Source organism: Metopolophium dirhodum, chromosome 1 (assembly GCF_019925205.1).
Source record: "Metopolophium dirhodum isolate CAU chromosome 1, ASM1992520v1, whole genome shotgun sequence".
Classification (NCBI taxonomy): Eukaryota; Metazoa; Arthropoda; class Insecta; order Hemiptera; family Aphididae; genus Metopolophium; species Metopolophium dirhodum.
Window position 1 is genome coordinate 36,723,981 of NC_083560.1, and position 25,459 is coordinate 36,749,439.

Here is a 25,459-nt window from a genome sequence, read left to right on the forward strand (position 1 = left end):
CGCTTTTATTGAAATCGGTTTGCTGGATCTTGAGTTATAAAATTTATTCAAAATGTACACTTATTTTTATATATAGAGAGAGATATCAGATGACACAACTCCTTAAAAATGACACATTTTCAGGGGCCTCAAAACAATATTAACATTTAAACAATTTATTTAATTTTCCTTTCCTCTTCTTAAAAAAATTGGTTTAATTCAGGTGAAAATAAATTCTATTTTGCCGACTGAAAATCAAATATTGCTGGGTGTGTGTAGGAGGGGGGGGGGGGTGTAACATTAAAATGCGAATTTTGAAAAATGCTAACTTAATCCTTAAATTCTTAAATTTGCATTAAAAAAAAGGTGGGCAAGTGAGTGTCTCTCTGTTGTAAAGTATGTCTCAAGTGGCCAGTGGATCACTATAATGGGTGGTGTTAAGTTTGAATAATGAATTCAATGATATATTATACGAAAATCGATTCTGAGTGTAAGTTGAATATTCAGATTTTGCATGGAAATAATGAGACACATTAAATCAGACTCATTAATTATAGGTATATAATACATAGACATTCGTACTCTATACCTATTAAGATTAAAAATGATAGGTAATGGTTGATCGAAGATTTTATATCGAATACAAAAGTAAAGAAGGAAATTATCTCCAACGTTAAACAACAATAAGTACCGTTCTACATTAATTTTTGATTAGAATTGTATGTTTATGTTGGTCACAAAGTAGAAAATAAATAATTCTGGAGTTAAATAATGAGTTGCTGTAATTTTATTTTATATTCTAAGCTTTGTAAATATTAATCTATGAGGTTTTATTCGTGTATCTTAGACTAATGTGTTTATTTTATATATCTTTCTTTATCATGTACAATTTCTTAATAATATTTCTAAACTATATTTGTTTATTTAGCTTTATATGTACTTAGAACCTATACTCTGTATTTTGTAAATTTTATAATTATAATAATTGTATCATATATATAATAACTCTCTTTCTCCTACACAAGCTTTGCTTAAAGGAGAAAGATAATCGAAAATATTACTTTCAATAATAATGTAAAAAAATTTAAAAATTTAAAAAATTTAAAAAAAAAAAATTAATAAAAATAAAAACAGAAATGTATAATAACATAGAAAGGACGTCACACCCGCCACCTCGACGTTCGTATGTTGGTTTTTTACGATTGTTCACTTTTTAAGTGAGTTATGAACATTTTTAATTCACGCTATATTACATAGGAATAACTTGCTAAAAAACTGATCCATCGTCCAAAAACATTATAAGAACACAGATTATGTTCCTACCATCAAATTTCATAGTAGGTCGATTCACTCTCATTTTTAAACTAACTAAACTAAACATGATCTTCTGAGCGTAAATTTACTATGTTACGCACTTGTAAGACGGAGACAACACTTCGAGCGTGGAGTATTCTTAATACCTAAAACCTTTTTTAATAAAAACAAAAAATAGCTATCTTTATTTTGGAACAATTTTTTTTAACGAAAATAATAAAATACATTTTTAATGAAGACAGGTTATGAGTTGTAGTTCTGACTGATGACCAGATCAACATAATATTTATGCGTATGATTTACCTGATTAAAATAACTCTAGAGAAAATTAATTTAACTATATTATTAGTTATAAAATACTTATATAATTTTGTATTTTAATGAATTTGACCACGTTTAAATTATTGATGTGACGTATTTTCATTTATACAACATTTTATCTTAAGAGAGTTGAAACGACTGTATTTTTGTATAAAAGTCAATAACTAATTATGTTTATAATACACAAAATTCTCTGTGGCATTTTCTACAGTCTACATTATTTTAACTATAATATTGACTATTTGTTTTTTGTTGTATATTACATATGTACGTAACAGTGAAACACAAAGCTAATAAAGGACCAATTAGATTTTAAAAAATGTATCTACTGGTTACCGCGATTGTCTGATATAGTTAACCAACCTAATTAGGTATACAAGTTTCTTTTGATATGTATCTAGTTATATATATCTATACAAATATTGTAGGTTCAATATTGTGTATGGATAAGGAAGAAGGCAAGAATTTAGTATCATATTATACTAAAAAATCTATTGGGTGGCGTTTTAGTTAAACGACCAAATAGTAAACATATTATTGGTATACATTATATAGTTACATATGCAATTATTTAAAACATAATGCCTTTATATTTTTACTGTATCTACTACCTTGCCACCTAGTTAATTCAATTTTCAGATTAGGTAGTATAAAAAACTTGATTTATAAATAATTTAAAACGATGAATTAATTTCATTGGAGGATATAGTATAAAAATACATTTTGATCTAATTTAATTTTTTAGTTATAATATTTCACGGATAAAGGTCGTGATAGAAAAATAAATAAATAATTTTTTACAGAAATTTATGTTTATGCAAAATCTGATACTGTTGATTTTTAAGTCCTGCTAATAATACTAAGTTGAAAAATAAATTAAAAATTAAAGTGTTATACATTCGATAAAAAATAGACCTGACGTTCGCGTTATATTTCGCATAATTAAGGGATACAATAAATTATTTAGACAACAATATTTTCGTAACCTTCTGAATTTCACTCGTTTTTTAAATATTTTTGTAATAAATATAATATTGATGTTTCAATAATAAGTTTGTCAAAACTATGAAAATTGTATTCTTTGTTTTACCAGAAAAAATAAAAATAATATCTTAGTACGTTCATAACCTGTATGTGCGCATGGTTGAACCTAAATTTCGTCTAAACTAAACTACACCCAGTAAAATTAATATATTAAACTTTTCAATAGGTTGTATTAAAAGTAGATACCAGTATATAAGAATCGCTCATCTAATGTCAGAAATGTCAAAGTTTTATCGAAGTAAAGAAAAATGCACAATCACAATACACATCTTTTATAGAGAAAACGATCATTCTTATCAGAACTGTCGGGACCCAAAGAATCATAATATAATATTCTCGATTCTTTTGAAAATTAAAAGTCTTCTTATATTGAACGCATCACGGTCCAATTAAAAGGTAATCTAGGAAATAAATGGTACAAACATAATATTATCTTATGTAGAAGTTTTGAAACTTTTAAATAATTAAATATGGCTGCCACACTCTTTTACGTTGCCTTATACTACTACTAACTATATGTTGACCTGCCCACCCTCGTCTTACGCCTCCATTATAGACCTTGATTTCCTACATCTCGTACACTATTACAGTCACACCAGCTATTTTCATGTTACTCCCCTATTCCATCTCTTTTAAGGCCTTCAATACATTAGTTCCATTAATAAGTCTCACTGACCCCGTTCTTCTGATATGTATAATCATACCTTATGTATATTAATAGGATTAACCTAATTTATTTAACTAATTAACTTAGTATAATATATCTTAATATTATTAAAAAAAACCATAATTTAATTCACAGGTACCTAGTTGTTACAAATACTTTGTGATATATCGAGAAGAGCTGTATTGTAATTTCTAATCATATTATATAATTACTACCTATTATATTTGTACTCTATAGCAGGAATCTCTAAACGACAGCCCACGTAAAAATGACATGTGTTTATACACTTTTGGCTCGCTAAAAGCTTTTGATATTTTATGTGGCCCTCGAATAAAACAGTTTGGAGACCCCTGCTCTATAGTATCCGCTATCCGTTAAATATATCTATATATAATAACGATCGAGAATTATGTCATGCTATATACATATTTATGCTTTCAGCTTTGCGAAATTGTAATCGAACATCGACTGCACATCGTTAGTGGATAATTGCTTAATCGCTTCCCAGGATCTTAGGTAAATCAGAAATTAATAATACGTAATAAATAATAACTTATAATAAGGTAATTATTTTAATTGATGCATTTTTTACAGTAGGTACTTTACCTATAGTAATTTAGTATTTTATCACTATTATGATACCTATAACTGATACAAGACAAATTTGAAATTTCTATATATATTATATAATTGAATTTTCAGCTGTATACATTTTTTAAAAATATACATGTGTATATTATATAGGTATTGATTGACATTTTATTCGTCATTCTGATTTTAGATTTCATATTATTTCCCAAATAGAAGTTTTAATTTTAAACTTTTTTTATAAGTTACTTGTTGTACCAGTTTACAGCAAATCTCACGGTTTATTCAGTATCTATTATTTTTAAGTTTCATATTCCCCGTATTTCCTTCAGTTAATGGCTGTAGGTATTTAAAAACTGCAATCAAAAGAAATATCATCATCATCATCATCATCATCATCATCATTCATTCATCACCAAACTACTGCAGAAAATCTACAATGCAATAAAAACCTAGTTTTACCTATTCTATTCGTTAATCGTTTGGTTGTTCAAATGTGTGCGGCGATGAAGAGTGACTGTTGAAACAAAAAAGACACGAATATATTAGTAATTACTAGTTCATACATATATACTTGTAATAAATATGCATTATTCACTCATTTACAACTATATAATTTAAAATTAATGCTGCGGTTATGTTAACGTATGTAGTTATCTTTATGTAGCCACCGTGAACTCTATAGTCTCTGACATATTATACAGGGCGCAGTTTGTTGCACAGTTCAAATCATATATTTTGTATGGGTTTACACGAATGTTGGTTTATAATATATTATTGGCATATAAATATATAAATTAGTCGTTTCTACCTATACTGAAATAAAAAAATTAAGGAAATCAAACACGTCGTAATTTGCTTAGACGCGTGTGTATTATTTTATTGTCAATGTGTATTGTGTATTCATATCATTCACAAAACAATATACACTCACGATGGAGTTTCCGTTCATATACCTATTCCCGCCGATTTAGAACTAAAGATAATCTAATAGCCAAACGGAGTGACATAGCGTGGAACGATTTGATTTTGTTTGTTAATACTAGTTGTGCTTTGTGATGTTATTGATATTATTACATTATTACAACTATGTATATACATATAACTCATGTAGGCAGTGGTGTACATACGTATTATAGGTATAATATACAAATTATTAAAATTAAAAAAATATGTTGATATGTATAATTTTGTAATATAACCCCTCTCATTAAAAATATCAGTGTACGCCACTGCATGCTGTAGACGTATAATAACTCGAATTTGACCAAGCAAATACATGTGACGACAAAGTTAAGTATTAATAACCTATAAGAAAAAAGTTGTTCATTATAAATGCAATAACGCATCCTAACTTTCCGGCTTCCGGTATGTTTACATTTGTACATACTAGTGAGGGCAATTCGAGATCTAGGATTTTAACTTTTGGAGCGACTTTGTTATATCGAATATAATACTAGTATAATTGTTACTAACTCTACTCAGAGACGTTTTCAGGGGGAAAGACTTCGCATTTCTACTCCAAAAAGATCGATGCATAAAACCACATTCTTTATCGGCCCAATATATGGAAAAATACTGCACACTATTTTTAATCTACAGACCAGATGCATTCCGAACGTCAAAACTTTTACCAAATTTACCAAAAGGTTTGATAGAAGCACTAAAATTTGCTTTAAATACCTACCCACATTCATACCACCGAAAATGAAAAATTGACTTATGTTTATACGTTTACGCAAATGAGATGAAATTGTTATTGTATGAACAAAATATAGAATTCTTAGGTTTTACATTTAAAAGTATATACATTTTTAAGGAAGCACCTACCTATACAATTTTTTTTTTTGGATACAACAACCTTGAAAAAGTGTGCGGGTTTTAGTCTTGGGGAAACACTATACATATTATTTAATAATATATACGGACGTGTCGGCTAAAAGTTTACTGACGGTTAATTATTATAAAAAAGAATCGTTTTACCGACAGGCAAAAATTGGGATGTAGGTAATTTAACCGCACAATAGGTATACATATAATGATTGGTGGTATGGGCTGAGTATATCTACCTCGCCTACCACTACAGTAAGTCCGACTACGGATGTGCCGCAGTTTACGCCGTGTCCTACGTGAATCCGGCTAGTGCGGCGAGTGCGTCCGATGCGAACGAATTCGCATCGCACGCATCGGACGTTTTTCAAACGCCGCACTCATGGCAAATGTGAGTCCGACATCGTAGTACACGGCGATGCGTTATTGCGATAACTTGCCTACTATAGTATTATTTAAACTTTTAATATAAACTTTTTAGCATTAGATATTTTTGTATTGATATTTAGGTACTATGAATTTAAGTCTACAAAAAAAAATGTTATTAAGTGAAAGTAGTCTACTTAAATACTTAATGTACAAAAAGTATAAAAAAAATAAACGATCAATGGCAAATAAATTTATTTACGATGATCGATTCACTTTTGGTGAATTTTATCATTTGTACCCTCAATTACGTAGTGACAATGCTTTGTTTCGAGCATATACAAGAATGACATCAGAAACTTTTGATTATATTTTAAAAATAATTACACCAGAATTTGACCTTCAAACCACAAATTTTCAAGAACCTATTTCAATAGAAGAAAGGCTGCTTGTGACAATAAGGTAAGTTTTTACTTAATTATAGGTAAACTTAAGAAGAAAAATACAAATTAAAAGAAATCATAATATAATAAATATAATTATACATGTATAGAATTTACAAATCATTCTTTAACATAAAATAGAATAAAAAAAAAAAATAATAAGATGCTAAATAACCTTCTTCGGTTTTTAAAAACAGAATAACTTATAAATAAAACAATTAAGTTATAATATTAAATCAGATATAAAATTAAAATTAAATTAAATTAAAAATATTATCTTTTTTATAATAATAATAGATAGTTTTAAGTAGGTAATTTATGAAACTAAATAAACTAAAAATTTTAAAATATTCATAAGCAAGACGTTAGTACATAATAATAAAAATAATTAGTTGAAACTTTAATTATAAAATTAAAAAATAATTAGAAATTGTTCAAACAACAAATAATAAAATTTATATTTATTATTTATTAATATATTCCTTAAATTTCTAAGTTTTATAAAGCATTGATTAAAAATTAAAATTGGGAACCGGTATAGCTTCGTATCTTTCGTTATCGATATCAGTTGAGTTGATTTGCTGTTGGATACGTGTATTTCGATAATGCATTTCATTTTGAGTGGAATACATATTATTGCATGAGGCAGATAAAGCATATAGTTCTTGTGGCTGTTGTACTTGGGTGGATAATTCATTAATAAATATAGTCTGGAGTTGGTTTCTTACGCGTAGTTTTTGTAATGGATTCATTGTGTGAAAATATGGATGAAGTGACTTCAGGAATAACATATCTTCATCGTCTTTTATAACTGGAATTATATTGGATTGAAGTAAAGCAGTTAGTTTCTGTTCCTCCAGTTTCAGTAACTCACTTTCAAAATCTTTATTTGCTTTATCTCTTTTCCGTTTTGTCGAACTACTTCGTGAAACATCTGAAACACTTGAACTTTTTGGTGGTACTGTTGTAGGAATAGCAAAAGAGTCAGTTTCTAATTCGGGTCTTGATGAAGATAGTTCAATTTCAAGTTCTGATTCGGGCCTTGGTGAAGGTTGTTCAATCTCAAGATTGTTTGCTAAGCTTATGTTTTCCATAACATAAGAATCACTAAAATGTCCAGTATCGTCATTTTCTAATAAGTCTGAATTTTCTTGATGAGTATACTCTAAGTCAGAAATATTTCCGTCAGTATTCCTTGGCGTAGTTGTGTCTTTTAAAAAAAGCAATGATTTGTAGTAAGCCCATTTTCCCGTATAAATTTCTGCATGCTCTTGGGAATCTCCTGAACGACATTTTTTCACTTTCTTTTTTTCTTTTAAAAAAGTATCTCTCAGATTTCTCCACCTTCTTTTTACATCATCTTCTGTAATGTTAGTAATTCAATACATATGAAATACAAACATAAATATTTTTTTTTGAAATATTGATTAAAAAAATTTGGGTGCCTAAAAAATCTTGAAAATGTAATACAAGGTTTCTTATAAGTGGTTCTTATAATCTTATCAGATATTAAAAAAAAAATCAAAAATCGTAAGTCACAATTTTTTTTATAGGCGCTTGAAGTTCAAATTTTTATGAAATATGTCAAAATCGTAAACATTTGCAATTAGTTTTTTTCTTAAAAATTCATAAAAATTTTTCTTTATATACCTAAAGTTTAAAACTTCTTCACAACGTTATCTATAGGTTTTTTTTCAAGTAACTGTAAAAAAAACTCGAGCCTAGTTTTAGAAAAAAGTTTTATGAACATCTGAAATTTAAATTTTTACAAATTTGCGTAAGATATTTATCCAAAAATTATTTTAGATATTTGTCATTATTCAAAAAGGATAAGTCGTAGAAACTTGAAACTCTTACCAAATATTTATATTAACGCTCACGTTTATGTTTTTTAATAGGTTTTTAGCGACAGGACTGGCGTTCAGACAAATTGCCTTTTCGTTCAGAATATCCAAAACAACAGTTTCAAATGTTGTCGTGGAAATTTGTAAAGCTATTTGGAATACATTGAAATGCAAACATATGCCAACTCCAACTGTTGATAAATTTAAAAAGATAGCTTTAGAATTTTATGATAAGTGGAATTTTCCAAATTGCGTAGGTAGTATTGATGGGAAACATATTAGATTGAGATGTCCCAAAAAGTCTGGAAGCATGTACTACAACTACAAACAATTTTTTTCGATTGTTCTGATGGCAGTTGTTGACGCGAACTACAAATTTGTAATGATTGAAGTTGGAGCGTATGGTAAGGACAGTGATGGTAGTGTTATGTCCAATTCAACATTTTATCAGCGGATTGATAATGGTTCTCTTAAACTACCAGAAGAAACCAAATTGCCAAATTCAAACGTGATAGCCCCATTCGTTTTCATTGGTGATGAAGCTTTTCCCCTACGAAATTATTTGATGAGACCATTTCCACAAAAACAGACACAAGATAATGCAAAATCTTACTATAACTATAGACTTAGCAGGGCTAGAATGACAGTTGAGTGTGCATTTGGTATTCTTTCATCAAAGTTTAGAATTCTTTTAAAATCTATTGAAACTAAAGTGGAAAACGCAGACCACATTGTCAAGGCAATTTGTATTTTACATAACACAATTATCGATTTGGAAAAAAAAAATATGACTTCAACACAACACAGTACAAATTCAAACGATATTGATATGTCATATGACCACCAGATGTTGAGACTAAATAGTGGTGGCAGATCTAATAATCGTGCTACACGTACAGCTATTGCAATCAGGAGCAACTTCGTAAATTTTTTTATGGAAAATAGAATTTAAGAAGCAATTTATGAACATCATTTTTAAACATTTTTTATTAAATCTATTTTCAATCTTACTTTATAATATATTTATATATTGTATTACACTTTATAGACAAAAATAATATTAATAATAAAAATGTTAATAATTAATAATAAGTATTAACCGATGTCCGCTACCTACTATTTTTTTTTAAATTGTACTTAATATCCTTATATTATGAATCAATTAAAAAATTGTCTTATCTATATTTGGTAGATATATTTCAGTTTTTAGTAATAGGTCATTAATTGTTATAATAATAATAAAAAACAATAATTCATATTTTACAATATATTTATTATTTTTTTACACTCACTATCCAAATTCATTTTTTTGGCCAATATCGTCCACTCCTTATCACAAACAAGTCTATCCCTGTACTTTTTGTCAAACTTGTTCCATAATACACTTCTTTTTTGCACTTCAGATATCAAAAGTTCGGTAGTTTCCATTTTAAGTAATAATATTTATAATATTATATCATTAATTAACGCACTAAACGCAGTGTTGTGCGGCGACAAAAACAAAATGATTTGTTTTTCAAATTGTCCGGTGCGTACGAACGAATTTGATCGCACGCATATGCGGCGACTGCGGCGTTACATTGGAAACGCGGACATGTTACCACAGGTTTGTTTATTTTGGTCGCCGCATCGCACGCACCGAAATGCGTTTGCCGCACTCGCCGGATTCACGTAGGACACGGCCTTAAGTCTACGCGTCATGCGGAGTATATAGAAGTATTACGCCGCAACTCCGCAAATCAATTAATTCACGCAGTTGTAACCGCGAATTATTATACAATACATATATAGGTACATTATTTACTTCCTCTTCCTGAGCCCCGGTCATTTAATATATATATATATATTGTCGTCCCTGTTTATTGCTGCAGCAGTCGTCGCACAGTCATTTGTTCGCGCGCGGCTGATATTCTTGCGCGTCGTACGTTATTGATCGGTCCAGGCCGACCATTGCGGCGGCGAAAGAGCGCGGTAATCCGCGGGACCGTATAGCGCGCGCGATCCGGGTGGGTTCTCCGCCGGTGAGTGTGGTTGGTGTTCGGAGAGGTGGTGGTGGCGGCGGCGGCATCGTCGGTTACCGAGCGCGGAGCGCACGCCGCCACGCGGTCAACGACGGCGGAGCGCGCGGGCGAAAGTTCCCCGCCGTGCCGATTTCAGTGTTGATGGAGCGTCCGACGCACCATCACAAACACGACGACGGCTGCGGTGGCAGTGACGGTGACGGGCCATCTCTGTAGCGATAGTGTGCACACGGTCGTGAACTCGTGACCGGGGCGACATCACCACCATCATGACCAGCCAAGGCGTACATTACATTAGGTATTCGAGCTGTAACAAAAAAATCTAAAATAACGTACTCCTGGATTTTTTTAGGTATTTTAAGTTTAGACGAAATTGCACATTTACACGAAGAATAACGATTTTGTTGTAAGTGAATAATATTTTTTATTGGTATTTGAAACTCTCGAGGTTCCTACTAAAATTATTATTTATTTTTTATACAAATTTATATTTAAAAACCCAACATTTTGTCAAAAATTAATTCAACTTACTTTGTTCCTAATATTTAATTGTATATTAAATAATCCATATAAGTGACCCACACACCATTACAGCAGAGCGGTACCCACAAGAAAATATTTTTTTTAGATCCTGAGTGGAACGATGAATTTATTGATTTTACAATGTGTATTTTATTTTTATTTTTGTGTCTGTCATTACTTTTAAGTACAGTAAAAACGCTTAGACTTTTATAGCTAAGAATTGAAAATTTAAAACAAGGTTCTACGTAAATAGGTTATAATAATATATAAATTACTTTATTCACAATAATATTATCAATTATACTTAGTAATATCATAGGCTGACTGACCGTTTTCGCTCAGAATCGTTTTTTTTATACAATGATATTATATTATCATTGAATTCAAATTTAACACCATCAAAGACCCACTTGTAACCTTCTGTACAGCAGAGTGACATACACTTACCTACTTTTTAGATTCTGAGCGAAGCGATGAATGTATTGATTTTACAATGATGTGTGTTTTTTTTTTATTTTTTTTTTTCATTTTTTATTTTTTTTTTTTATTTTTGTGTCTGTCATCACCTTTTAGGACAGTAAAAGTGCTTGGATTTTCTTCAATACTAACTTTTCTGATAGGAAAGTGAATCTAGTTGGTACTTTGGGGGGTCAAAAGTAAAAATTTCCCAGTAGTTTTCACAAGCGACGTGAAAAACAAAAGAAAAATTAAGGAAAAACGGGAATTTTCACGCAAAATCTGTTTTCGAGAAAATTGATTTTGGTTTTTGGTGTAACTCTAAAACAAATGACCGTAGGGACATGAAATTTTGACTGAATGTTTATATTAGCATTTTCTATACACCATACAATTTACAAAATATTTTGACTCTTTTTGAGCTGTTTACGGCCATTGTCAGTTTTCAATTTTTTTAGTTTTTTTTTCTATAAATATCAATAAAATTTTATCTGTTGAGTAAAAAAGCTTGAAAATTTAATAGAAGGCTCCTAGGTTATTGTTTCAAAGGCAGATGAAAAAAAATAAAAATCCTTAGTCACAGTTTTTAATTATAAGCATTTAAAGTTCAAATTTTGACAAAATACGGAAAAATCACGAAAAATAGCAAATTATTTTGATGAGAATTCATAAAAATTTTTCTTTTTAAATCTAAGATTTGAAAATGTAATATAAGATTACTCATAAGTTTGTCTACCTTTATCAAAAAAAAAATGTCTACAAGAAACTTAAATTAAATTTTTATGAGCGTCTGAAATTTATATTTTTACAACATTTGATATTCACTCGATTTCTCATGTAACAATTTTTTTTATTTTATTGTAATTCAAAAACGAATGACTGTAGATACTTGAAAATTTCACTGAATGTTTATATTAGCATTTTCTATACACCATAAAATGTTGAAAATATTTTGACTCTTTTTGAGCTGTTTACGGACATTGTCAGTTTTCAATTTTTTTAGTTTTTTTTTTTTAAATATCAATAAATTTTTATTTGTTGGGTAAAAAAGCGTGAAAATTTAATATAAGGCTCCTGATATATCGTTCTAATAGCAGTTGAAAAATATTAAAAATACATAGGCACAATTTTTTTTTATAAGCATTTAAAGTTCAAATTTTGACATCATTTATCAAATTTATAATTTATTAATTATTTTGTGGTTAAAAATTTATAAATTTTTAACTTTTATGGCTATGGATTGAAAATTTAAAACAAGGCTCCACGTAAATATGTTATAATATATAAATTACTTTATTCACAATAATATTATCAATTATACTTAGTAATATCATAGGCTGACTGACCGTTTTCGCTCAGAATCGTTTTTCTTTTACAATGATATTATATTACCATTGAATTCAAATTTAACACCATCCATGACAGTGACCCACTTGTAACTTTCTGCAGAGTGACATCCACTTACCTACTTTTTTTTTCAATGAATGTCAATAAAACTTTTTATAAGCATTTAAAGTTCAAATCTTGACAAAATACCGAAAAATCACGAAAATCAACAAATTATCTCAATCATTTATATAAGTATTTCTAGGAAAAATGCAGGCATTCCCTTTCTTTCAATGACAATAATTAATTACTAAATAACTTCTATTCTATTTTCAGAACGTATCCCTTTCCGCATACCTCAATAAAACTGCGGAACATGTCTTTCATTTCATATCAATCTCACCGAATTAAGTATGGTCAAATTAACCTATTTGTAAGATTCTTGAAGTTACAGGGAAAATAGTCTGTTTTGGACTTTTTCCATTACAAATTAAACATTCACGGTTTTCATCAGTTAACAAATTATTCTTTATTTAAAAATGTAATGTAATTTTGGTATTTTTTTTTTTAGTATTCATAAGCATATACATATTAAAAATCTAAATTTTAACTTAAGTAACGTCATAATAAATTTACTTACCTACGCCACATAATAAATAATAATGTAACGAGACAAAACGGAGTGCCCATTTATGTGGCGCACTCTCGTAGTGCATTGCACCAACCAGTCAAAAAATAACACGCTGCCGCCGCGCGCTCACGCGTCAGAGACCCGTCAACGTCCGACCACTTTCGACTGCCGGAACGCAGTCTAGATAGCACCCGTGCGCCACCCGTCGGGAAATTGAGTTTTCTCAACGAATTTGTGGAAATAAAACCTTGAAGTTAACTTATTCTGAATCAGCACCCTTCAAACTATATGATTACAATCATCAAACATTTCAAATCAATAATTAGAAAACCAAACACGAAGAAGAAACAACTATCAATTCAATTGTGATCCAATGGCTGCGAACCACATAAATACAAGCCGCCGCCAGCCAATGTTCTGAGGGCGGATGACTGGTGAACCGGACGATATTTATTATCGTTATACACGGACCCCAATCTCCAATCAACCAACAGCTTTTCCGCCCCAGAGTGAGCAGGCCGGATGACACTTGATATCGTTATACACGGATGCTCTACAGTCTGACCCGGCAAATTTAATTTTCTCCACTAACATAGTGCGTTGCGAAAGAGTTCACTGTTATTGAGAGTCAACTACCGGGAAGACAACGAGCGTTCCGCCGTCCGCTACCGATTCAGTTCCGCCATTCATTGAACACGCTGACATCCAGGACTATACAGCCAGTATATCCTTCAGAAAAACAACCGTGAATTAAAAGTTCACAAATTCTCACTCCTTTTATGTGATCCCAATATACACTATTTTTATTGTACACTCGTTAGAGTATAAACCATTATTTTAAAAGAAATATTGTAAAACAATATCATTGATTTCTTGTATTATAATGAGAATAAACGTGAATAAAATTACCACAATACAACCACGTTCAATATTCATTACAATATTCAACACTGTATTTGAGCTTATTTGGCGTTTATCTTAATAAATAAATTAATAATAGCATTAACTATATAGTATTATGTTCAAGTACAAAATTATACATTTATATTTGTCTTCAGTTTACATTTGTAAAGTTGCTATAGGCAACTAATTATACAATAAACTATTATAATTGGGGCAGAGGACTTGTAGTATTTGCATATTTATTTACAATAATAGCAGAGTATGACACAAATACGTTTCATGCTTTTGCAAAACTAGTTTTAAAATTGTATAAATGCATATTTTGAGTCCTTTTTGTTATAGGGTATATTTTATGTACACTTTTATACGAAATTTTATTCTTTTTTTTTTTACTATTTTACAACAATTCCCATAACAGTCATTATTCCTAACAATAAATCCCTTATCGACAAACCTCATTAAAATTATCTACAAGCCTTATACTATATTCTATTTGTATAATAACCGAAAATCAATAACTAACCGTAATTAAATTGTAATCGGAAACTTGTAATTGCATGCACAATATGCTGAAACATTTTTATTGTAATAAATAAAAAAAAAACCTTTTTGAGACATATTTAACTTCAATTTATTTTTTCCACACCAACATTTTTATTTAAAGGAATACTGCCTAAATGAATGGATAAAAATGTATTTATTTTTAATTTTTGACGCATAATATGGTTTTTTATTGTCCGCGGGCACAAGTTTTTTCTAGAATCGCCTGAGGATCGCTGATAAGCCAATAATATTAATTTCCTGTAATTAATTTTATTAATACAAAGAAATAAATAAATAAAAAATAGAAAATTATGAAAAATGCATTTTGTTTATTTGGCAATGGTATAAGATATATTTAAATTATGTAATTGTTTTGACTTATTTTAAATGCTATTTATTTTATAAATATTTTTAAATGAAATTGCTAAAAAAATATTCCATGAGTGCATAAATTCTTGCATATTTAGTGCTTTTTTAGAGCTACAAGTCCTCTGCCCTAAAATAATTAATTATTCAATACAACCTATGTTCATGCACATAAATATATAAATATAAATATTTTTAGTCATTATACTTTTTTTCAACAGTGCAACATTGCAACGTGTGCTTTAACAGAAGTTTTACATTGTTTGTGATTATATGAGTCCATAAAATAAAAATTGAATATTTCGAAAAAAGTTAATTTGTTTTATAGATATATTCATATTGTTTAATATTAATTTTTCCATCCCAAATAAATATTTTGGTTTATTTGAACATCGCCACCGTTTAACATTCTGAGAAAAAGAATATATTAAGCCAATATAATATCAAAGTTCTATCGTGGCCATTGTCTACAACAATTTGTTTCCCTCGTGCTTGTTATTAACTCGATTTTTTTAATTATACTAATTAAAAAAATTAAACTAAACAAAATACAGACAAGAATATTAGGTAGGTATGTAATGTAGTGTACGTGATGTCCGATAAAATCACGATCATTCTTATTCGATGATTTGATGAATGACGAATAACGATACCCGATAACAAATGACTACATCGTGTACTGTACAACATGATAAAAATGATATAAACTGATATTCAGCGGTGAAGCCCGAAAGCGCAAATCGACCTTTTTTTTTCGATTATTTGTTTTTGCGCTTTTGGGTTGCGTTTGGGTCATATTTTGCGCTTATGGGCTACAGCCATATTCAGATATTCTTTTCAGTCTGTCAATGCAATAATTAAATCCATAGGCAATAAAAATTACTTATGTAACATGCGATTTTTACACCCGGATATTTACCCCCCCCCCTCTGTAAAAATAACCTAGCATATTTTTACTGGGGGTAAAAAAAATCTAAGATATTTATACCTCCGGTAAAATTTTAAGGGGGTAAAATATCCTAGCATATAATTCTCGATCTGTTTATTATTCACCTTCCCACTGAATTTTTATAGTAGATTATTTTTATTTTTTTTTTTTTGGGGGGGGGGGGGGGTACATTATTGTATTTTGCCAGTACGAAATTGTACAAAAAAAATGAAATACAAAGTTTACCCATTTGTCGACCTTTTTTGCAATCAATGACGGTCGATCGGACTTTAGCCAGCGATCGCGGACACGCACACGATAATCGGCGGCGACAACCGCGATGTCCCCAACAAGTTAGGTAAACGCACTTGTCGACCTAGACGACGAGGTATGAACGCGTAACGGCTCGACCACGAGGGTTCGACGGCTGAACGTAAAAAAGCGCAGAGGCTTCAGACTCCGTCACGTCAGGAGTTCGCAAAAGGACGCCACGCAAACACAACGACCGGCGGACAGGTACGTGCGAACAACTCAAGTCTCTACAGAAAAAATAACAAAAATGATTGTATGTGTTCAGAAAACTGATTTTTTTACAAACTATTATTAAATAAAATAAATTGTTTTACCTGTTATATAACCATTTGTAAACTGTAAAATTTAACAAATATATGTAACATGTAAGATGTTGTAAGATGGGGTATAAATGATAATATAAAATTAATAATATGTAACATGAAAAATTGAAAATTGAATGTACACTATCTGTTATAATTATGTATAGTAAAAACTGTAATACCTATTAATATAAATTAATATAAAATAATAATTCATTGTTGATAATAATATGTAACATGAAATTTTAATGTACTATCTGTTATATTATGTATAATAACAACTGCAAAATCAAATTATAATTGAATTTCTCATGTTACCGTAACATACCTATGTGCCTTACCAGTTTACGAATATATTAGTATATTTTGTTTATTAATTGTTTTTTTTTGTTTTATCATACATTTTAATATTTTTAAATAATAAATATACATTACAATAATATTATTAATTATATTGTAAATTTTAATAGATTCCTTTATGTCCAGCGTCAGCAGCACCTAAATATTCCTCACTTTTTTAAAAAAATTTTCACCATTTTAAAACCAAAATAGTTTAAACGTTTTTATAATGAATATTTAACTGCTTTTGGTTTTAATAAATTCATGTATTTCTTAAGGGACACCACGACACAACACGGCCATTTGTTGTCTCTGTCTCTGTGCGTAACAGAACAAATTTACTCTCAGTAGATTACGTTTAGCACAGTTAGTTTAAAAATTAAAATTCACCGAACTACTATGAAACTTAACGGTAAGAACTAATAACATTATCTGGTTTGTATGTTTGTTTTTTATATGATTGATCAATTGTTTAGCAAGTTATGCATTTTCATTCAATTAACCTAAATTAACCTAACACACTTAAAAATTAAACTATCATAAAAATCCTCATACAAACACAGATAATGTTCTTACCATCAATAATTATAAACCGATTCGTCTCCACCGGCATAAGTGCATATTACGTCCACTCCGGACTTGTTGTACGAAAAAAATTACTAAAATATTATAACCACCTCCATTGTACAGAAGAATATATTGAAATATTATGATGGTACATTTTTACATTCATTGTTTTTCATTAGTTTATGTATTTTACTCATGGTGCAAGTTTATAATATAAAACATCATAGTTGGTATAAACTAATATTGGCCAAAATGCATTTTCTGAGCTTTTCATCAAAGGCAACCCATCAATTCCAATCACTAATTTAATGGTTTCAATTGAAAATTGTTTATCAATGTACTTTATTGCACTGTATCGTACACCAAAATAGGTTTTTGATATATTCTTTCTGATATTAAAACACCGTTTTCCTCTGCGCGTTTCAAAAATATTTGAATGTCCATGGTACTACACGAAATAAAATGACTCGTAACTCGATAGCATCACACGTTCGACTAAATAATTAGCATATAGTAACATCCAGCGGTCGTTAATAACGCACACATTTATCTAAAATCACATTATCGTTTAAATCTAATTTAATAGCTGTACGCAAACGAGTTGTCATTTTTCAGGTCAAAATTAGTATTAACCGGGTTTTCACGTTTTTTGATGTACGCAAACGAGTTGTCAGTTGTCAGTCCCACCTACAATTATTGTAAACCAAACGATAAATTCAAAACCCAGGACGTTTTAAAAAGAAATCATAAAAAAAAAAATATATAAATTTAAACAAACAAAAGGTTCAGACGGAACGAAATTGTATTAACATTAATAGAATAGAAAACTATAAAAATTGAAAATTGATATTGTCTATGTATAAATAACTTAAAACAAATGAGAATATTTTTAAAATTATATCGTGTATAGAAAATGATAAAATAAACATTTGACGAAAATTTAGCTCATGGTTATTATAGCTTGTAAATAACGACCAAATAAGAAAATTATTGCATGAGATTTTTTTTAATTTACGGGTGAATATCCAATGTCTAGCTTCAAAATATTTATGATTTTATAACTGAACACGTAGCCGACTATACGCTCTTGTCGTTCCGATGATTAATACTGCTCTTTGCGACGGTTAATGTAATGATCATAATAAATATTATAGCTGGGACAAGCGTAGCCGACCATACGCACTTGTCATCCTGATAAAACGCCTCGTTACGATGCGAATATTGACACACACAATAATAATAATTTAATAATAATAATTAATAATAATTACTAAGTTATTACAACTGTTTAATCGAGACCAGCCGTGTGGGATGAATGGTAATTTTAGCCGGCGAAACGTACTATTTTAAAACAAAAAAAATTATCGTTTTTTTTATCAGTAGGTAATTTATCTTTACAATATTCCGACACTAAAAATAGAATTTCAAAAAAATGTATTAACATACGACCGACTTATAGAGCCGTTTGTATAAAAAAAATATATTATTTGATTGATATTTTCAAACTTATATACATTTTTACATTATTTAATTTTCTCTATTAAAACGATAAAATATATAATTTTTTTTTATTTAGCTATTATATTATTCTACATGAAATAATGACATATTATTTTATTTTAATAATTTTTTTTTTAGTATTTGCTATATTAAGTTGAAATTTTAAGTGTCTTAATCGTTTTTGAACTTTGAAGGAATGATACTTAAATTTACGCAGTCTTAACAATTATTCAATATAAACATATTTTAAAGGAAACTGATATATTAAAATTTTTTAATTCAGATTCAACTGTAGTTATTTACAAAAGTAATATGTGCTCAAACAACTTTTAACGTTAAATCTAAAGAAAATCAATTTCAGCGGGGGGAAGGAGTGAAAACACATTACGCGACTATTAAAAGTTTTATTTCTAGTACAAAAATCACTGTTATCACCACCGATATTGGCAATATTTTATCCGTATTGTTTCAAATTTTTCATGATAATTCGTGAGCCGTGAAAATATTGTGAACACATAAAGGAGCCGCAGTATGAAAAATGTTGAATACCTCGACGTTGAGAAATTTAAACGACAGCGAAAGGGGACGACCCATACTTATAAGTTATAACTATATGGAATGTACCCTTACGCTGCCATTTTATTTTGTTTGATGACAATATAGGCAATTTGAAATAACTCTGTATATTGAAGCAATGAGTTTATGCGTTTTGTTTTGTTTAATGATATAGGTTATTATTATGTAATGTACGTCAACATCAGGTAAGTACTACTGAGCCCATCTCAACCAGGCCGAGGAACCACTCGTTCCTGAGTCCTGACACCGGAAGGGAAATCTGACGCCGTAAAGTTAGCCGATCTCCTGGGGAGGGTCATCGCGTCGTCAAACGAATTTCGCAACTGTAGTTACAGCTCGATACAACATCAGTTACTGGCCGTTCTGCGGTCTCTGGGATATGTCCCTATCCATCCCGATGGCACAGATGCATCGCCGCCATAGACCTGATAATAGATATATTATATGTAATCATATTACCATCAATTATCAGGTATGTGATCGCCACCGTCGACCGTCGAGTTACATACCAAAACTGTTCCGAAATATATAGATTCGTAATGCGGATCGATAAAAGTAAAAAAACGCAAGTCGTCTTATTTCTGCGTAACACAGTATAATGACGTCATAATATAGTACTTTGTTTGTTATGTTTTTAAACATTATAAATAAAAACATTCATAAAATGACAATATTAATATCCATGGTTATGGACAATAATATATAGGTAATGCGCAAAACTCTTTAACAATAATAATATTATTATCGTATGGTACATTAATGTACATTAACTAACCAATTGGTACCTACTACCTATATATTATTAGGTATAATAGTATAAGCAATCAAATTAAATTAATAATATAATTTAACAAATTGAAAATTAAATCACATGCATAGATTTTTTGTAACTACTGTACAGTGTATAAATTATGCGTTCTTCTGTTTAATGTCTAGTCAGAGCCGTGCCGTGGGGGGGCCTAGGGGGCATATGCCCCGGGCGCATGGTTTAAGAAGAAAGTTAAGCCTAAAAATTCACAATAGTTTTTAATAAAAGTCGGAAGTTCAAAATTTGACAAATTTCAAAACCACAACATTTTGTAAATTATTTTGAGTTGGAAATTGATGAAATTGCATATTTTATATTTTAGATTTAAAAAAAGCAAGTAAGTGGATATCGCTCTGCTGTACAGTAGGTTCCAAGTAGGTCACTGTAATGGATGATGTTAAATTTGAATTCAATGATATACTATCATTGTATAAGGAAAACGATTCTGAGCGAAAACGGTCAGTCAGCCTATGATATTACAGAGTATATTTGATGATATTATTGTGAATAAAGTAATTTATAAATAACCTTTTTACGTAAAGCCTTGTTTTAAATTTTATAATTTTATAAATAAGAAAATTGTTACATGAGAAATCGAGTAAATATCAAATGTTGTAAAAATATAAATTTCAGACGCTCATAAAAATTGAATTTAAGTTTCTTGTACACATTTTTTTTTTTGATAAAGGTAGACAAACTTATGTGTAATCTTATATTACATTTTCAAATCTTAGATTTAAAAAGAAAAATTTTTATGAATTCTCAACTCAAAATAAAACCTATTTACCTGGCACCTTGTTTTCAATTTCCAATCCTTACCTATAAAAGTTGAACATTTTATAAATTTTTAACAACAAAATAGTTATTAAATTATAAATTTGATAAATTTTGTCAAAATTTGAACTTTAAATACTTATTAAAAAAAATTGTGCCTATGTATTTTTAATATTTTTCAACTGCTATTAGAACGATATATCAGGATCCTTATATTAAATGTTCACACTTTTTTAACAAATAATATTTTATTGAAATTTAAAAAAAATAAATTTGAAACTGACATTGTCCGTAAACAGCTCAAAAAGAGTCAAATTATTATCAAATAATTCAAACGCTCATTAGAAATTTAATTTGAATTCTTGTAGACATTTTTTTTTTGATAAAGGTAGACAAACTTTGGGTAATCTTGTATTACATTTTCAAATCTTAGATTTAAAGAATTTTATGAATTTTCAACTCAAAATAATTTGCTAATGATCGTGATTTTTCCGTATTTTGTCAAGATTTGAACTTTAAACGCTTATAAATAAAAACTGTGATTTAGGATTTTTAATTTTTTTCATCTGCCTTTGAAACAATAACCTAGGAAGCCTTCTATTAAATTTTCACGCTTTTTTACTCAACAAATAAAATTTTATTGATATTTATATAAAAAAAAACTAAAAAAAATTGAAAATTGAAAATGTCAGTAAACGGCTCAAAATAATAAATAAATATTTGGAAAATGATATGGTGTATAGAAAATGATTATATAAACATTCAGTCAACATTTCATGTACCTACGATCATTTGTTTTAGAGCTTCACCAAAAAACCAAAATAAGATTTTCTCAAAAAAAAATTTTGCGTAAAAATTCCCGTTTTTCTTAATTTTTCTTTTGTTTTTTACGGAGCTTTTGAAAATTACTGGGAAATTTTTACTTTTGACGCCTAAAAGTACCAACTAGATTCACTTTTCTATCAGAAAAGTTACTGTTGAGGAAAATCCAAGCACTTTTACGTTTTACTGTCCTAAAAGGTGATGACAGATAAAATAAAAAATAAAACAAATCCACACATCATTGTAAAAGTAATACACTCATCAATTCGCTCAGAATCTAAAAATAATAGAGTATTACAATAATATTAATATACAGTGAAACCTCTAAATACTGGCACTCTTGGCTGTCAAAATGTTATCCGTTATGTTCCCAAGAAAACCTCCGTTAGGGAAGGTTTCTTTGTATAACACACATAATATAGACACAATAAACAATACACATTTGGTACCTTCAAGTTATCAGCAGCAGTATCTGAGATTAAATCTTTTTTTTTTAATTCACCAAGAATACCATTAAAGAATGAACTTTTTTATTTAATCTTTGATTCTTCTGAGCTAACAATTTGTTTTTATATCGAATGTTCAAAACACTGGATTTTAGTATTTTGAGATTTCTGGCCGCCCTTCTTGGTTTTAAAAAACGACAGACAGATAAATCAACAAATCGAGTGTTATTCCAAATTGTTGTTTTTTTTTTGTGTTTCAATTATTGAACAATCTGACAGACTGAAATTAAAATAAGGCATTAGGCAAATATAGTAAGACTATTTTAATCTGACCCAAATTATACATAAATAATAACATAATTTTTATTATAAATTTGTTTACCTTCTACCTAATGGACTTCGAATTGGGCTTCAAGTAGGTAAATCATATGTAATTGCGCTACAACTAGGCAAAATTTCATTAGTTGAATCACTTATTGAAATATAGGTACATAAAACAATCAAAGGTTTAGGATTGTATATTGAATAATTTATTGTAATGTTACTTTTTAAGCAAATAGTAATTTTCTAGTTTTTCTTCGTCATGAAAATTTAAAATGACCACCTCAGTTATATCTATGTCTAAAGAAGGAACAGCATTTGGCCAGAGTGTTCTTTTAAGGCCCGTTGCATATTTAAAACACTGTGGCTTATTTATATGGTCAGCATAGTAATATGTTATGTAGGTATTATACACATTATACATTTTTCATTTCCTACTGGATAGAAGATATCTGCTCTCAAGGAACACGACACCTAATGTTATAAGCATAGGCGTGGCCTATCCATTCTTTATTTTCTATGATTCTGACGCTAAATTAGATATAATATAACAGTCTTTTTTATACCTAACATACGTCGTGTCATATATTTATCACGTCAGTCAGGTAACACGTACGCAGTAAGTATAAATAAAATCGTATACTATAGTAATGTCAGTATTATAATATCACTCCCATTTATTTTTTTTATTTTTTTTTTAACTGTCTCATATTAATCCCGTGCGCGTTCGTGAACAAAGACCGCAAACATCTTATGCCTAATAATTTGTGTGACATATTACCAAAGGTTAATTTTTTTAAACTTTTTAACTCTAGAGGACGTTGCCCTGTATGTGTTGTCTTCGTCTTACACACAGACGACATAGCAAATATCGTTCGCCAGTTTCAATAGTTTTGATATTAGAGTGAATCGATCTATTATCAAACTTTTAGGTAAAAACATTATCTGTGTTCTCTCATTGGTTTTTTACAATATTTAAATTTTTAAGTGAATTATGAGCATTTTAAAATATGAATGTTTTACCTATTCATAACAAACTAAACTGATAAATTAAAATATCGTAAAACATCAACAAAAGAACACATAGATAATGTTGTTACTTAAAAATATGATAATAGGTCAATTCACTCTAATATTAAAACTGACCTCAAAACTTGAAAGAAGAACAAGAATGAGTGAAATCAGCACACTTTTGGATCATTTATTTAACACTGGGTATAATTTTGAAATGCCTGTTATCCACCTTGCGATACTTGTAAATCAGTTACAATGCAATTAAAATGTAATGTATTCATCTTATGCATTTATTGTTTGCTTACATTTATGTATATAAGGTTTTTTGATTGTTTAAATAAAATATAATCAGCTTATTGTTATATGAAAAAAACCGTTTGAAATACAATTGAATGTGTACTATATATAATAAAAAAAAAATATATATTCATAAATACGATTTTAAAAAGGTTATTATTTCTTCTTAAAGCATATTATAATGTATTGAAACTAGTATAGTTTTCTTATACATTACAATTTCTGGCTCCAGAATATGTGACCATACATTTACAGCACTTTTTTCAAAATTATTTTATTTAACATGATTATGATTACCATTAGTATAACAATATACAAATATATAAAATCGGTTACATATAATCAATAATGAGTACACTAATATTATAGTAAAAAATTATTATAACTAGAAAGTGATACAATACTATGATTATATGACATCCCTCATCTTGTAAAAATTATATTGATTAAAATATAGTATATATTATTGAAATATACAATTAATATTAGAAGTCAACCTTGTCACGTGTGTACAACTTAGTACTTATATAAATTAACTAATACGACTAAAGTATACGAAAGTATACGACTCACTCTCTTTACGGATATAACATGACCACAGACTTGTGGATATATATAGAACCTATATATTATATATATATATATATACCTTTGATGTATGTAATACTCACTTTCACAGGTGCCGTTGTACAGTGCGTATACGATGTGCGTGTACTGTCACAGTTAAATAGTCCAGTTGTACCTTATTATATGTTATACTTATACATAATCATATTGTCGTGCTATCATTCATTTATACTAATACTAAAGTCATTAGTCCGTCAAGCGTCACATTCAACATATATTATAGTAATAGAAGATATGAAATCCTATAGGTCTTTATAAATAATTTCATTGGTGAAGTAGTTGTAAGTCACACAAACAAAAATCTCGTTAAGGTACTATTCTTATTCATCTATTTTGAAGTAAAAAGATAATTAAGGAAAAATGATTATATTTTTGACAAAAATTGATTTTGTTTTATAAGTGTAACTAAAATAAATACCTAGGTATAGATACATGATTTGTTCCCCGAATGTTCCTCTATTAGCATTTTCTACACACCATACAATTTTTAAAACAATTTTACTCTTTTTCAGCTAGTTATGGGGATAATACATTTTAATTTTTTCAATTAGTATTGTTTTTAAAATTTATGTCAATAAAAAGTTTTTTGCTATGTCAAAGATTTGAAAATGTAATACGGGGATCCTATTATAGTTTCTATAATATCTGTTTACAAATATAAG

The 25,459-nt window shown here is 29.0% G+C and overlaps 1 protein-coding gene across 1 annotated transcript; it reads right to left on the reverse strand.

Annotated features, from left to right (window-relative positions):
• Positions 1 to 7,064: 7,064 nt before the first annotated feature.
• On the reverse strand, positions 7,065 to 9,824 carry LOC132937525 (uncharacterized). Its single transcript, XM_061004348.1, has 2 exons — positions 9,689 to 9,824; positions 7,065 to 7,915 (listed from the first exon to the last, which is right to left on the reverse strand). Exons 1-2 carry the CDS (start codon positions 9,822 to 9,824, stop codon positions 7,065 to 7,067), a joined length of 987 nt encoding a protein of 328 aa, XP_060860331.1.
• Between the last annotated feature and the right edge of the window lie 15,635 nt (positions 9,825 to 25,459).

Coding starts and splice junctions, on each gene's coding strand:
- LOC132937525 (XM_061004348.1), bottom strand. CDS start 9,824: ATGGAAACTACCGAACTTTTGATATCTGAAGTGCAAAAAAGAAGTGTA. Junction 7,916..9,688: donor CAAAAAAATGAATTTGGATA/GTGAGTGTAAAA, acceptor CTAACATTACAG/AAGATGATGTAAAAAGAAGG.